The 14,193-nt window shown below is 49.5% G+C and overlaps 1 protein-coding gene across 1 annotated transcript in view; it reads right to left on the bottom strand.

Moving 5' to 3' along the window:
* The window catches only part of LOC148509662 (nicotinamide N-methyltransferase-like), a 48,047-nt gene extending 34,512 nt beyond the window's left edge, over positions 1-13,535 (bottom strand). The window contains exon 1 of the mRNA XM_088442904.1: positions 13,388-13,535. Coding sequence (XP_088299030.1) covers positions 13,388-13,535 — 148 coding nt within the window. The remainder of the gene's footprint in view (positions 1-13,387) is intronic.
* Between the last annotated feature and the right edge of the window lie 658 nt (positions 13,536-14,193).

The raw sequence follows: 14,193 nt of genomic DNA, 5'->3' as shown, positions 1-14,193 counted from the left end.
CTGTCTGTGGGGCAGGGATGTGCTGCTGTCAGTGAGGCAGAAATGTGCTACTGTCAGTGATGCGGCTTTGTGCTGCTGTCTGTGAGGCAGGGATGTGTTGCTGTCAGTGAGGCAGTGATGTGCTGCTGTCACTGAGGTGGTGATCTGCTGCTATCAGTGAGGCAGGGATGTGATGCTGTCAGTGAGGGAAGTATGTGTTGCTGTCAATAAAGCAGTGATGTTCTGTTGTCAGTGAGGTGGAAATGTGCTACTTGCAGTGAGACGGCTATGTGTTGCTGTCTGTGAGGCTGGAATGTGCTACTGTCAGTGAGGTGGCTATGTGCTGCTGTCTGTGAGGCAGGGGTGTTCTGCTATCAGAGAGGCGGTGATGTGCTGCTGTCAGTGAGGTGGTGATCTGCTGCTATCAGTGAGGTGGGGATGTGATGCTGTCAGTGAGGCAAGTATGTGTTGCTGTCAATAAAGCAGTGATGTTCTGTTGTCAGTGAGGTGGTTATGTGCTACTGTAAGTGAGGCAGCTATGTGCTGCTGTCTATGAGACAGGGATGTGCTGCTGTCAGTGAGGTTGAAATGTGTTGCTGTCAGTGAGGCAGAAATGTACTGTTGCCTGTGAGGCGAGGATGTGCTACTATCAGTGAAATGGTGATGTGCTGCTGTCAGTGAGGTGGGAATGTGCTGCTGTCAGTGAGACAGGGATGTGCTGCTCTCATTGAGGCAGGGATGTGATGCTGTCAATCAGGTTGTGATATGCTGCTGTCAATGAGGTGGTGATCTACTGCTCTCAGTGAGACAGGGATGTGTTGCTATCAGTGAGGTGGTGGTGTGCTGCTGTCACTGAGGCTGTGAATTTTTTCTGTCAGTGAGGCAGAGATGTGCAACTGTCAATGAGGTGGCTATGTGCTGCTGTCAGTGGTGCAGGGATGTAGTGCTATCATTGAGGCGGAGATGTGCTTCTGTCAGTGAGACAGGATGTGCTGCTGTCAGTGAGGTGGTGATCTGTTGCTATCAGTTAGATGGTGATGTGATGCTGTCAGTAAGGAGGGATCTGCTGCTGTCTGTGAGACAGGGATGTGCTGCTGTCAGTGAGGTTGAGATGTGCTGCTGTCAGTGAGGCTGAGATGTGTTGATGTCAGTGAGGCGGGGATGTGGTGCTATCTTTGAGGCGGAGATGTGCTTCTGTCAGTGAGACAGGATGTGCTGCGGTCAGTGAGGTGGTGATCTGTTGCTATCAGTTAGATGGGGATGTGATGCTGTCAGAGAAGTGATGACGTGCTGCTTTCAGTCAGGCGGGGATGTGCTGCTGTCAGTGAGAAGGTGATGTGCTGCTGTCAATGAAGCAGGGATGTGTTGCTGTTAGTGAGAGAGCGATGTGCTGCTGTCCTTGAGGCAGTGATGTGCTGCTGTCAGTGAGGCGAGAATGTGCTGCTGTCAGTGAGGCAGCTATTGCTGCTGTCTGTGAGGCAGGGATGTGCTACTGTCAGTAAAGCAGTGATGTGCTGCTGTCAGTGAGGTGAGAATGTACTGCTGTCAGTGAGACAGAGTTGTGCTGCTGTCAGTGAAGTGGTGATGTGCTACTGTCAGTGAGAAGGTGATGTGCTGCTGTCAGTGAGGTGATGTGCTGCTGTCAGTGAGGTGGGGATGTTCTGCTGTCAGTGAGGTGGGGATGTGCTGCTGTCAGTGAGGCAGAAATGTGCAGCTGTCAATGAGGTGGCTATGTGCTGCTATCTGTGGGGCAGGGATGTGCTGCTGTCAGTGAGGCAGAAATGTGCTACTGTCAGTGTTGCGGCTTTGTGCTGCTGTCTGTGAGGCAGGGATGTGTTGCTGTCAGTGAGGCAGTGATGTGCTGCTGTCAGTGAGGTGGTGATCTGCTGCTATCAGTGATGCAGGGATGTGATGCTGTCAGTGAGGCAAGTATGTGTTGCTGTCAATAAAGCAGTGATGTTCTGTTGTCAGTGAGGCAGGAATGTGCTACTGTCAGTGAGATGGCTATGTGCTGCTGTCTGTGAGGCAGGGGTGTTCTGCTATCAGAGAGGTGGTGATGTGCTGCTTTCAGTGAGACAGAGATGTGATACTGTCTGTGAGCAGGGATTTGCTGCTTTCAGTGAGGTGGGAATGTGCTGCTGTCAGTGAGATGGGGATGTGCTGCTGTCAGTGAGAAGGTGATGTGCTGCTGTTAATGAAGCAGGGATGTGTTGCTGTCAGTGAGGCAGGGATGTGCTGCTGTCTGTGAGGCGGGGATGTGCTGCTCTCAGTGAGGCAGTGATATGCTGCTGTCAGTGAGGCGAGAATGTGCTGCTGCCAGTGAGGCAGCTATTGCTGCTGTATGTGAGGCAGGGATGTGCTGCTGTCAGTGAGGCAGTGATGTGCTGCAGTCATTGAGGTGAAAATGTACTGCTGTCAGTGAGACAGGGTTGTGCTGCTGTCAGTTAGGTGGTGATGTGCCACTGTCAGCGAGAAAGTGATGTGCTGCTGTCAGTAAGGTGGAGTTGTGCTGCTGTCAGGGAAGAGGTGATGTGCTGCTTTTAGTGATGAGGTGTTGTGCTGCTGTCAGTGAGGAGGTGACTTGCTGCTGTCAGTGAGGTGGTGATGTGGTACTGTCAGTGAGGCGGTGATGTGATGCTGTCAGTGAGGTGGGGATGTGCTGCTGTCAGTGAGGTGGGGATGTGCTGCTGTCAGTGAGGCAAGGATGTGTTCCTGTCAGTAAGGTGGGGAAGTGCTGCTGTCAGTGAAGTGTGGATGTGCTGCTGTCAGTGAGGCAGAAATGTGCTACTGTCAGTGATCCGGCTATGTGCTGCTGTCTTTGATGCATGGATGTGCTACTATCAGTGAGGCAGAAATGTGCTAATGTCAGTGAGGCGGCTATGTGCTGCTGTCTGTGAGGCAGGGATGTGCTGCTGTCAGTGAGGCGGTGATGTGCTGCTGTCAGTGAGGTGGTGATCTGCTGCTATCAGTGAGGTGGGGATGTGATGCTGTCAGTGAGGCAAGTATGTGTTGCTGTCAATAAAGCAGTGATGTTCTGTTGTCAGTGAGGTGGGAATGTGCTACTGTCAGTGAGGTGGCTTTGTGCTGCTGTCTGCGAGACAGGGATGTGCTGCTGTCAGTGAGGTTTAGATGTGTTGCTGTCAGTGAGGCAGAAATGTACTGTTGCCTGTGAGGTGGGAATGTGCTACTGTCAGTGAAGTGGTGATGTGCTGCTGTCAGTGATGTCGGAATGTGCTGCTGTCAGTGAGACAGGGATGTGCTGCTCTCATTGAGGCAGGTATGTGATGCTGTCAATCAGGTTGTGATATGCTGCTGTCAGTGAGGTGGTGATCTACTGCTCTCAGTGAGACAGGGATGTGTTGCTATCAGTGAGGTGGCTATGTGCTGCTGTTAGTGGTGCAGGGATGTGGTGCTATCTTTGAGGTGGAGATGTGCTTCTGTCAGTAAGACAGGATGTGCTGCGGTCAGTGAGGTGGTGATCTGTTGCTATCAGTTAGATGGGGTTGTGATGCTGTCAGTGAGGAGGGATCTGCTGCTGTCTGTGAGACAGGGATGTGCTACTGTCAGTGAGGTTGAGATGTGCTGCTGTCAGTGAGGCTGAGATGTGTTGATGTCAGTGAGGCGGGGATGTGCTTCTGTCAGTGAGACAGGGATGTGTTGCTGTCAGTGAAGTGATGACGTGCTGCTTTCATTGAGGTGGGGATGTGCTGCTGTCAGTGAGAAGGTGATATGCTGCTGTCAATGAAGCAGGGATGTGTTGCTGTTAGTGAGGCAGGGATGTGCAGCTGTCTGTGAGGCAGTGATGTGCTGCTGTCAGTGAGGCAGTGATGTGCTTCTGTCAGTGAGGCGAGAATGTGCTGCTGTCAGTGAGGCGAGAATGTGCTGCTGTCAGTGAGGCAACTATTGCTGCTGTCTGTGAGGCAGGAATGTTCTGCTGTCAGTAAGGCAGTGATGTGCTGCTGTCAGTGAGGTGAGAATGTACTGCTGTCAGTGAGACAGGCTTGTGCTGCTGTCAGTGAGATGGGGATGTGCTGCTATCAGTGAGGCAGAAATGTGCTACTGTCAGTGATGCGGCTTTGTGCTGCTGTCTGTGAGGCAGGGATGTGTTGCTGTCAGTGAGGCAGTGATGTGCTGCTGTCACTGAGGTGGTGATCTGCTACTGTCAGTGAGGCAGGGATGTGATGCTGTCAGTGAGGCAAGTATGTGTTGCTGTCAATAAAGCAGTGATGTTCTGTTGTCAGTGAGGAGGGAATGTGCTACTGTCAGTGAGGCGGCTATGTGCTGCTGTCTGTGAGGCAGGAATGTGCTACTAACAGTGAGGTGGCTATGTGCTGCTGTCTGTGAGCAGGGATTTGCTGCTTTCAGTGAGGTGGGAATGTACTGCTGTCAGTGAGACAAGGAAGTGCTGCTGTCAGTGAGACAGGGATGTGTTGCTGTCAGTGAAGTGATGATATGCTGCTATCGGTGAGCTGGAGATGTGCTGCTGTCAGTGAGGTGGGGATGTGCTGCTGTCAGTGAGAATGTGATGTGCTGCTGTTAATGAAGCAGGGATGTGCTGTTCTCAGTGAGGCAGTGATGTGCTGCTGTCAGTGAGGCGAGAATGTGCTGCTGTCAGTGAGGCAGCTATTGCTGCTGTCTGTGAGGCAGGGATGTGTTGCTGTCAGTGAGGCAGTGATGTGCTGCTGTCAGTGAGGTGAAAATGTACTGTGTGCTGCTGTCAGTGAGGTGAAAATGTACTGCTGTCAGTGAGAAAGGGTTGTGCTGCTGTCAGTGAGGTGGTGATCTACTGCTATCAGTGAGACAGGGATGTGTTGCTATCAGTGAGGTGGTGGTGTGCTGCTGTCACTGAGGCTGTGAAGTTTTTCTGTCAGTGAGGCAGAGATGGGCAGCTGTCAGTGAGGTGGCTATTTGCTTCTGTCAGCGGTGCAGGGATGTGGTGCTATCTTTGAGGCGGAGAAGTGCTTCTGTCAGTGAGACAGGATGTGCTGCGGTCAGTGAGGTGGTGATCTGTTGCTATCAGTTTGAAGGGGATGTGATGATGTCAGTGAGGAGGGATCTGTTGCTGTCTGTGAGACAGGGATGTGCTGCTGTCAGTGAGGTTGAGATGTGCTGCTGTCAGTGAGGCGGAGATGTGTTGATGTCAGTGAGGCGGGGATGTGCTTCTGTCAGTGAGACAGGGATGTGTTGCTGTCAGTGAAGTGATGACGTGCTGCTTACATTGAGGCTGGGATGTGCTGCTGTCAGTGAGAAGGTGATGTGCTGCTGTCAATGAAACATTGATGCGTTGCTGTCTGTGAGGCAGTGATGTGCTGATGTCAGTGATGCGAGAATGTGCTGCTGTCAGTGAGGCGAGAATGTGCTGCTGTCAGTGAGGCAGCTATTGCTGCTGTCTGGGAGGAAAGGAAGTGCTGCTGTCAGTAATGCAGTGATGTGCTGCTGTCAGTGAGGTGAGAATGTACTGCTGTCAGTGAGACAGCGTTGTGCTGCTGTCAGTGAGGTGGTGATGTGCTACTGTCAGTGAGAAGGTGATGTGCTGCTGTCAGTGAGGTGATGTGCTTCTGTCAGGGAGGCAGAGATGTGGTGCTGTCAGTAAGGTGGGGATGTACTGCTGTCAGTGAGGTGGGCATGTGCTGCGGTCAGTGAGACAGAAATGTGCAACTTTCAATGAGGTGTCTATGTGCTGCTGTCTGTGGGGCAGGGATGTGCTGCTGTCAGTGAGGCAGAAATGTGCTACTGTCAGTGATGCGGCTTTGTGCTGCTGTCTGTGAGGCAGGGATGTGTTGCTGTCAGTGAGGCAGTGATGTGCTGCTGTCACTGAGGTGGTGATCAGCTGCTATCAGTGAGGCAGGGATGTGATGCTGTCAGTGAGGGAAGTATGTGTTGCTGTCAATAAAGCAGTGATGTTCTGTTGTCAGTGAGGTGGAAATGTGCTACTTGCAGTGAGACGGCTATGTGTTGCTGTCTGTGAGGCTGGAATGTGCTACTGTCAGTGAGGTGGCTATGTGCTGCTGTCTGTGAGGCAGGGGTGTTCTGCTATCAGAGAGGCGGTGATGTGCTGCTGTCAGTGAGGTGGTGATCTGCTGCTATCAGTGAGGTGGGGATGTGATGCTGTCAGTGAGGCAAGTATGTGTTGCTGTCAATAAAGCAGTGATGTTCTGTTGTCAGTGAGGTGGGAATGTGCTACTGTCAGTGAGGTGGCTATGTGCTGCTGTCTGTGAGACAGGGATGTGCTGCTGTCAGTGAGGTTTAGATGTGTTGCTGTCAGTGAGGCAGAAATGTACTGTTGCCTGTGAGGCGGGAATGTGCTACTGTCAGTGAAGTGGTGATGTGCTGCTGTCAGTGATGTCAGAATGTGCTGCTGTCAGTGAGACAGGGATGTGCTGCTTTCATTGAGGCAGGTATGTGATGCTGTCAATCAGGTTGTGATATGCTGCTGTCAGTGAGGTGGTGATCTACTGCTCTCAGTGAGACAGGGATGTGTTGCTATCAGTGATGTGGTGGTGTGCTGCTGTCACTGAGGCTGTGAAGTATTTCTGTCAGTGAGGAAGAGATGAGCAGCTGTCAGTGAGGTGGCTATGTGCTGCTGTTAGTGGTGCAGGGATGTGGTGCTATCTTTGAGGCGGAGATGTGCTTCTGTCAGTGAGACAGGATGTGCTGCGGTCAGTGAGGTGGTGATCTGTTGCTATCAGTTAGATGGGGTTGTGATGCTGTCAGTGAGGAGGGATCTGCTGCTGTCTGTGAGACAGGGATGTGCTACTGTCAGTGAGGTTGAGATGTGCTGCTGTCAGTGAGGCAGAGATGTGTTGATGTCAGTGAGGTGGGGATGTGCTTCTGTCAGTGAGACAGGGATGTGTTGCTGACAGTGAAGTGATGACGTGCTGCTTTCATTGAGGTGGGGATGTGCTGCTGTCAGTGAGAAGGTGATATGCTGCTGTCAATGAAGCAGGGATGTGTTGCTGTTAGTGAGGCAGGGATGTGCTGCTGTCTGTGAGGCAGTGATGTGCTGCTGTCAGTGAGGCAGTGATGTGCTTCTGTCAGTGAGGCGAGAATGTGCTGCTGTCAGTGAGGCGAGAATGTGCTGCTGTCAGTGAGGCAACTATTGCTGCTGTCTGTGAGGCAGGAATGTTCTGCTGTCAGTAAGGCAGTGATGTGCTGCTGTCAGTGAGGTGAGAATGCACTGCTGTCAGTGAGACAGGCTTGTGCTGCTGTCAGTTAGGTGGTGATGTGCTACTGTCAGTGAGAAGGTGATGTGCTGCTGTCAGTGAGGTGATGTGCTGCTGGCAGGGAGGCAGATATGTGGTGCTGTCAGTAAGGTGGGCATGTGCTGCTGTCAGTGAGGTGGTGATGTTCTGCTGTCAGTGAGATGGGGATGTGCTGCTATCAGTGAGGCAGAAATGTGCTACTGTCAGTGATGCGGCTTTGTGCTGCTGTCAGTGAGGCAGTGATGTGCTGCTGTCACTGAGGTGGTGATCTGCTACTGTCAGTGAGGCAGGGATGTGATGCTGTCAGTGAGGCAAGTATGTGTTGCTGTCAATAAAGCAGTGATGTTCTGTTTTCAGTGAGGTGGGAATGTGCTACTGTCAGTGAGGCGGCTATGTGCTGCTGTCTGTGAGGCAGGAATGTGCTACTGTCAGTGAGGTGGCTATGTGCTGCTGTCTGTGAGCAGGGATTTGCTGCTTTCAGTGAGGTGGGAATGTACTGCTGTCAGTGAGACAGGGAAGTGCTGCTGTCAGTGAGACAGGGATGTGTTGCTGTCAGTGAAGTGATGATATGCTGCTATCGGTGAGCTGGAGATGTGCTGCTGTCAGTGAGGTGGGGATGTGCTGCTGTCAGTGAGAAGGTGATGTGCTGCTGTTAATGAAGCAGGGATGTGCTGTTCTCAGTGAGGCAGTGATGTGCTGCTGTCAGTGAGGCGAGAATGTGCTGCTGTCAGTGAGGCAGCTATTGCTGCTGTCTGTGAGGCAGGGATGTGTTGCTGTCAGTGAGGCAGTGATGTGCTGCTGTCAGTGAGGTGAAAATGTACTGTGTGCTGCTGTCAGTGAGGTGAAAATGTACTGCTGTCAGTGAGAAAGGGTTGTGCTGCTGTCAGTGAGGTGGTGATCTACTGCTATCAGTGAGACAGGGATTTGTTGCTATCAGTGAGGTGGTGGTGTGCTGCTGTCACTGAGGCTGTGAAGTTTTTCTGTCAGTGAGGCAGCGATGGGCAGCTGTCAGTGAGGTGGCTATTTGCTTCTGTCAGCGGTGCAGGGATGTGGTGCTATCTTTGAGGGGGAGAAGTGCTTCTGTCAGTGAGACAGGATGTGCTGCGGTCAGTGAGGTGGTGATCTGTTGCTATCAGTTTGAAGGGGATGTGATGATGTCAGTGAGGAGGGATCTGTTGCTGTCTGTGAGACAGGGATGTGCTGCTGTCAGTGAGTTTGAGATGTGCTGCTGTCAGTGAGGCGGAGATGTGTTGATGTCAGTGAGGCGGGGATGTGCTTCTGTCAGTGAGACAGGGATGTGTTGCTGTCAGTGAAGTGATGACGTGCTGCTTACATTGAGGCGGGGATGTGCTGCTGTCAGTGAGAAGGTGATGTGCTGCTGTCAATGAAACAGGGATGCGTTGCTGTCTGTGAGGCAGTGATGTGCTGCTGTCAGTGAGGCGAGAATGTGCTGCTGTCAGTGAGGCGAGAATGTGCTGCTGTCAGTGAGGCAGCTATTGCTGCTGTCTGGGAGGAAGGGAAGTACTGCTGTCAGTAAGGCAGTGATGTGCTGCTGTCAGTGAGGTGAGAATGTACTGCTGTCAGTGAGACAGCGTTGTGCTGCTGTCAGTGAGGTGGTGATGTGCTACTGTCAGTGAGAAGGTGATGTGCTGCTGTCAGTGAGGTGATGTGCTGCTGTCAGGGAGGCAGAGATGTGGTGCTGTCAGTAAGGTGGGGATGTACTGCTGTCAGTGAGGTGGGCATGTGCTGCGGTCAGTGAGACAGAAATGTGCAACTTTCAATGAGGTGTCTATGTGCTGCTGTCTGTGGGGCAGGGATGTGCTGCTGTCAGTGAGGCAGAAATGTGCTACTGTCAGTGATGCGGCTTTGTGCTGCTGTCTGTGAGGCAGGGATGTGTTGCTGTCAGTGAGGCAGTGATGTGCTGCTGTCACTGAGGTGGTGATCTGCTGCTATCAGTGAGGCAGGGATGTGATGCTGTCAGTGAGGGAAGTATGTGTTGCTGTCAATAAAGCAGTGATGTTCTGTTGTCAGTGAGGTGGAAATGTGCTACTTGCAGTGAGACGGCTATGTGTTGCTGTCTGTGAGGCAGGAATGTGCTACTGTCAGTGAGGTTGCTATGTGCTGCTGTCTGTGAGGCAGGGGTGTTCTGCTATCAGAGAGGTGGTGATGTGCTGCTTTCAGTGAGGTGGGAATGTACTGCTGTCAGTGAGACAGGGATGTGATGCTGTCTGTGAGCAGGGATTTGCTGCTTTCAGTGAGGTGGAAATGTGCTGCTGTCAGTGAGACAGGGATGTGCTGCTGTCAGTGAGGCTGGGATGTGATGCTGTCAGAGAGGCAGTGATGTGCTGCTTTCAGTGAGGTGGGAATGTACTGTTGTCAGTGAGACAGGGATGTGCTGCTGTCAGTGAGGCTGGAATGTGATGCTGTCAGTAAAGAGGTGATGTGCTGCTGTCAGTGAGGCGGGGATGTGCTGCGGGGATGTGCTGCTGTCAGTGAGGCGGTGATGTTTTGCTGTCAGTGAGGCAGAGATGTGTTACTGTCAGTGAGGCGGGATGTGCTGCTGTCAGTGAGGCGGTTATGTGTTGCTGTCAGTGAGTCAGAGATGTGTTACTGTCAGTAAGGCGGGATGTGCTGCTGTCAGTGAGGCAGTGATTTGCTGCTGTCAGTGAGGCAGTGATGTGCTGATGTCAGTGTGTCGGGGATGTGCTGCTTTTAGTGAGCTGGCTATGTGCTGCTGTCAGTAAGGTGATGTGCTGCTGTCAGTGAGGCAGGGATGTGCTACTGTCAGGGAAGAGGGAATGTGCTGCTGACAGTGAGGTGGGGATTTGTTGCTGTCAGTGAGGTGGGGATGTGCTGCTTTCAGTGAGGCAAGGATGTGCTGCTGTCAGTGAGGTAGTGTTATGGATTGAGAAAGGACGCCCCATTCCTTGTCTTGCTTTGGGCCCTGTGGGGTCTAAATTCACATCTGTTGTTACCTGATTATGCACTTTTAGGCATTGCGCTAAGGGAGAGAGGCTATGAGATAACAGGATTGTTCTGTCATAACGAAAGCTACTATAGGCTCTATGCCTGATTCAGAGCTGAACGCAATTTACGGACGGACATTCTGAAAAAGGGACCAGATATTTAAATTAAGTGCTCGCTCTTTGCGGTCTGTTGATGCCTCTATGTCTGAACGAGTGAACAAAACATGCGGTTGCTATTTTGAAAAAAACGCCCCCTGGCCGCTCGCAACATACATCATCTCCGCTATTTATTAGATTAATCGAGTACATCGAACAGCATCTGAACTGCTCGCTATGCTTGTGGTAGCATATTCCTACCATAATCATGCGAGCAGTTCAGGCTAAAAGACAACCAAGTGACGTGGTCAATGACGCTTCTTTGTTAATTATGCACACCCTTAAAATGCCCGTTTTGACCATTTGGCACGCCTGCGTTCGGATCTCCACTCCCCGTTTTCAAGCATCTTCCCCTGTTACCACCCACAAATGCCTCATCCTGTCACTCAGATTAGCAGGCATTCGCTATTTTGCTAGCACACAATTTCTGACCGCACTGACTGGTTCGCGCATGCGTACTAAAACCCATACGCATGCGCAGATGTGCGAACATCGCTCGGAATGAACGAGCGGCCGCTTACGAGCGGCTCTGAATCAGGCCCTCTATTTGAAAGAATAGCTATTAAAGCTGAGGAATTTGGGTTTGAGGCTACAGACAGACTGAGACCAAGGGGTAAATTTATCAAAGGTCGATTATTTGAAGAGTGATATAGCTCTTCTGAAACCGACTCAAATCGAATGTAGAAAAGCAGTGATTTTGCAAGATTTATTATTATTTGATTTGGTGTTCGATTTGCAAATCGAATAGGATTTAGGTTGATTTGTAAAAGTGACTTGTTGTTCTATTTGACATGTTCATGTACAATTCGAAAGGCAAATCACACTTCAAGCCGAACTGAAAATCCCCGACAGCATAGAACAGCTTCATGCTTTCACTTTGAGCATGAGCAGTTTGTTCTCACAGATACATGCAGACATCAGTGAGATGCCTGCATGTATCTGACTGAAAAAAGTAAATAAACAGTTAAAAATTTTAAAAAAAAATGACGTGAGGTCCCCCCCCCAAAACAGAACCAGCCCCGGACTTTGCAAACCCAGGTCTGGGTGACCAAGTACAGGGAAAAAATTGCGTAGGGTTTCCCTCTACTTAGTACAACCAGCACTGGGCTTTGGGAATCAGGGCTGGTTCTGGAATTACAGGGAAAAATTTGCGTAGGGTCTCAATTCACAGAACCAGCCCTGGACCCTTTCTAACGGGGGACTGATGCCACAGCCAGGGGAGCACTGTCACTGGGCCACCCGGCCGCAGCATCAACCCTGACCACTAGTCAGCCCAGGCCAGGGATCCCTGGGGAGCTGGAGACCCCTCCAATATAGTGGTCTCCCACTCCAGGCACCTCTAGCCTAGTATGATAGCCTGGGGCTATCCCCGCCACCCCTGGGTTGATTGTGTTAGTGTAGTATAAAAATAGAAGCATATAAACATTGTCTTTACAGTAGAACTTCAGGTCCTGTGTAAGTTGTGTGTGTGTGTGTTTCTTCTCAACATTTCTTTACAGGGAACTACAGGTCAGAGTGGGCCCTTAATGCCCCGCATGCTTGTACTTGTGGTTCTCCAAGTAACATCATGTGGGGGAGGCTTGCTAGGACCTGCAGTTCTACTATAAAGACAATGTTTATATTCTTCTATTTTTACACCACACTAACACAATCAACCCGCCACCCACAAATGAGAGGGGATAACCCTGGGATACCAGCCCAGGCTAGAGGTGCCCTGGAGAGGGAGACCCCCTTATTGGAGGGGACTCCAACTCCCCTGGGATCCCTGGCCTGGGCTGACTAGTGGTCAGGGGTGATGCTGCAGCTGGGTGGCCTGGTGATAGGGCTCCCCTGGCTGTGGTATCAGTCCCCCATTAGAAAGGGTCCAGTGCTGGTTCTGTGAATTACAGGGAGACCCTACGCCAATTTTTCCCTGAAATTCCAGAACCAGCCCTGGTTCCCATAGCCCAGTGCTGGTTGTACAAAGTACAGGGAACCCTACACATTTTTTCCCTGTACTTAGACAACCAGACCTGGGTTTCAGCAGTCTGGGGCTAGTTCTGTTTTTGGGGGGACCTCACAACATTTTTTTATACTGTTAACTGTTTAATTACATTTTCCAGCCAGATACATGCAGGAATCTCACTGATGTCTGCATGTATCTGTGTCAATCCGCCCTGCTGATGCTCAAATCAGAAGCATGAAGCAGGTCTATTCATTTGGTGATTTGAAGTTCGATTTGAAGTCCGATTTTGAGGACAATTTCAAATCAAATGATAGTAAATAAGGGTTTTGTGTATTAGGCTATGTAAAAGTACCAATGTTTTTCTGATGTTCGATTTGAGGCCGATTTGACTAAAATTCGATTTGAAATTCAATTTGGCCTTTAGTAAATACCCAAAAGCAAAATCGAATACAAATCGAATGAAAATCGCACCTCAAATCACTCAAAATGCCAAATCGACCTTTGATAAATTTACCCCCATGTCTCACTTCAGTAACATGGATCTGAGTGCTTGCTCCATGGATCTATACACCCATGAAGGGAATATTAATGATGCCCTGCTAGCAATGCTGTTTCACACAAACACACACACATACATACACACACACATATACACAGACACACACATACACACACACCCACACACACACACACACTTACCTACCTTTCTGGTCGCTTTACTCATTTTGTCTTTTCTACTGCTCTTACCAGCTCTGCTCTGCTTCTTGCCCTCTTCTTTTTTTCACTGTTGCATCCATGTGGCTGGTTACTGGACTCCTCTAGTGGTGCAGCGTCAGACCAGTGGCTAAGTATATGCTTCTGTGACTCTGCGTATAGTAGCTACTTTATTTCTGCACATTTGCAGTTCTGTTTTGGACCAGTGGACCGAGCAATCATGGCTGTTTATATTTAAAATGTTTAAAGAAATATGTCATGCTTAGTGCCCCCTGAGGGATCCAGCACTTGGAACAAGAGCTCCACCGGTTTCACCCACACTACACCCCTTCCTGTACACTATAATATAAAGTCACCCATTTAATGGCAGTTACTCTGAATAACCAATTTATATATTGAGGATACCATTCATCCTGAATACAAACCTGTTACTAATGCACTGTGCAGCTTTTCCATAATAAACACCACTGCCTCATCTCTGAATGCACTTTCTGCCTCAAAATAACAATGAAGGAAGTCCCTGGAATCCATCCCATGCACATGATAAAGCTTCAACTTGGATCTTGCTTCCATTCTCTTGTCTTCTATCACACAGGATGGGATGAGTCTCTGATCTGTATCTGTAGCCTTATAGTAATATGTATGACCAGTCTGTTTATATACAGCAGGAACATATAGTTATTTACTCTCATTAGAATGTTCTCATACACAGCTGACTATAATGTATCACTGCGTGCAAAAATCTAATGACAATTATTAATGATGAGTAAATATTTGAACTAACCAGGTGACAATGTCACAAGGCTACAATGAGATATGAATCATCAATATTTTGTTTCTGTTTCTGTTTAACCCTATTCACCCAATTTTAGTAATCTGGGGCATTACTACATGCTACAGTACATTTATTCTACTATTTCTATTGTAATTCCCCATCCTTTATTGAGGTGGTTTTAATTTAATGTTCAGTTAAAATTAACTAAACATAACAAAAACATTATATTCATATTTACAGAAAAAAACATATTTTAACTGGTTGGGAACTAATAGAGGAAAGCTAAACTGGTTTGAATTTAATAGTGCAGCTGTCAGATTGTGGACTTTCTGTAAACCCACAAGCCCAGACTAAAGACCCCCATCAATAGTTATTGATTGCAGCAATTGTGCAATTTGCAATCGATTGTGTATAAAAATCTTTCCCTTTTTCAATCGATTGCAGATTGCACAATTG

Source organism: Taudactylus pleione, unplaced genomic scaffold (assembly GCF_031769625.1).
Source record: "Taudactylus pleione unplaced genomic scaffold, aTauple2 ptg000318l, whole genome shotgun sequence".
Taxonomy (NCBI): Eukaryota; Metazoa; Chordata; class Amphibia; order Anura; family Myobatrachidae; genus Taudactylus; species Taudactylus pleione.
Note: the sequence above shows the minus strand (reverse complement) of the source record. Positions and strands in the feature narration are given on the sequence as shown.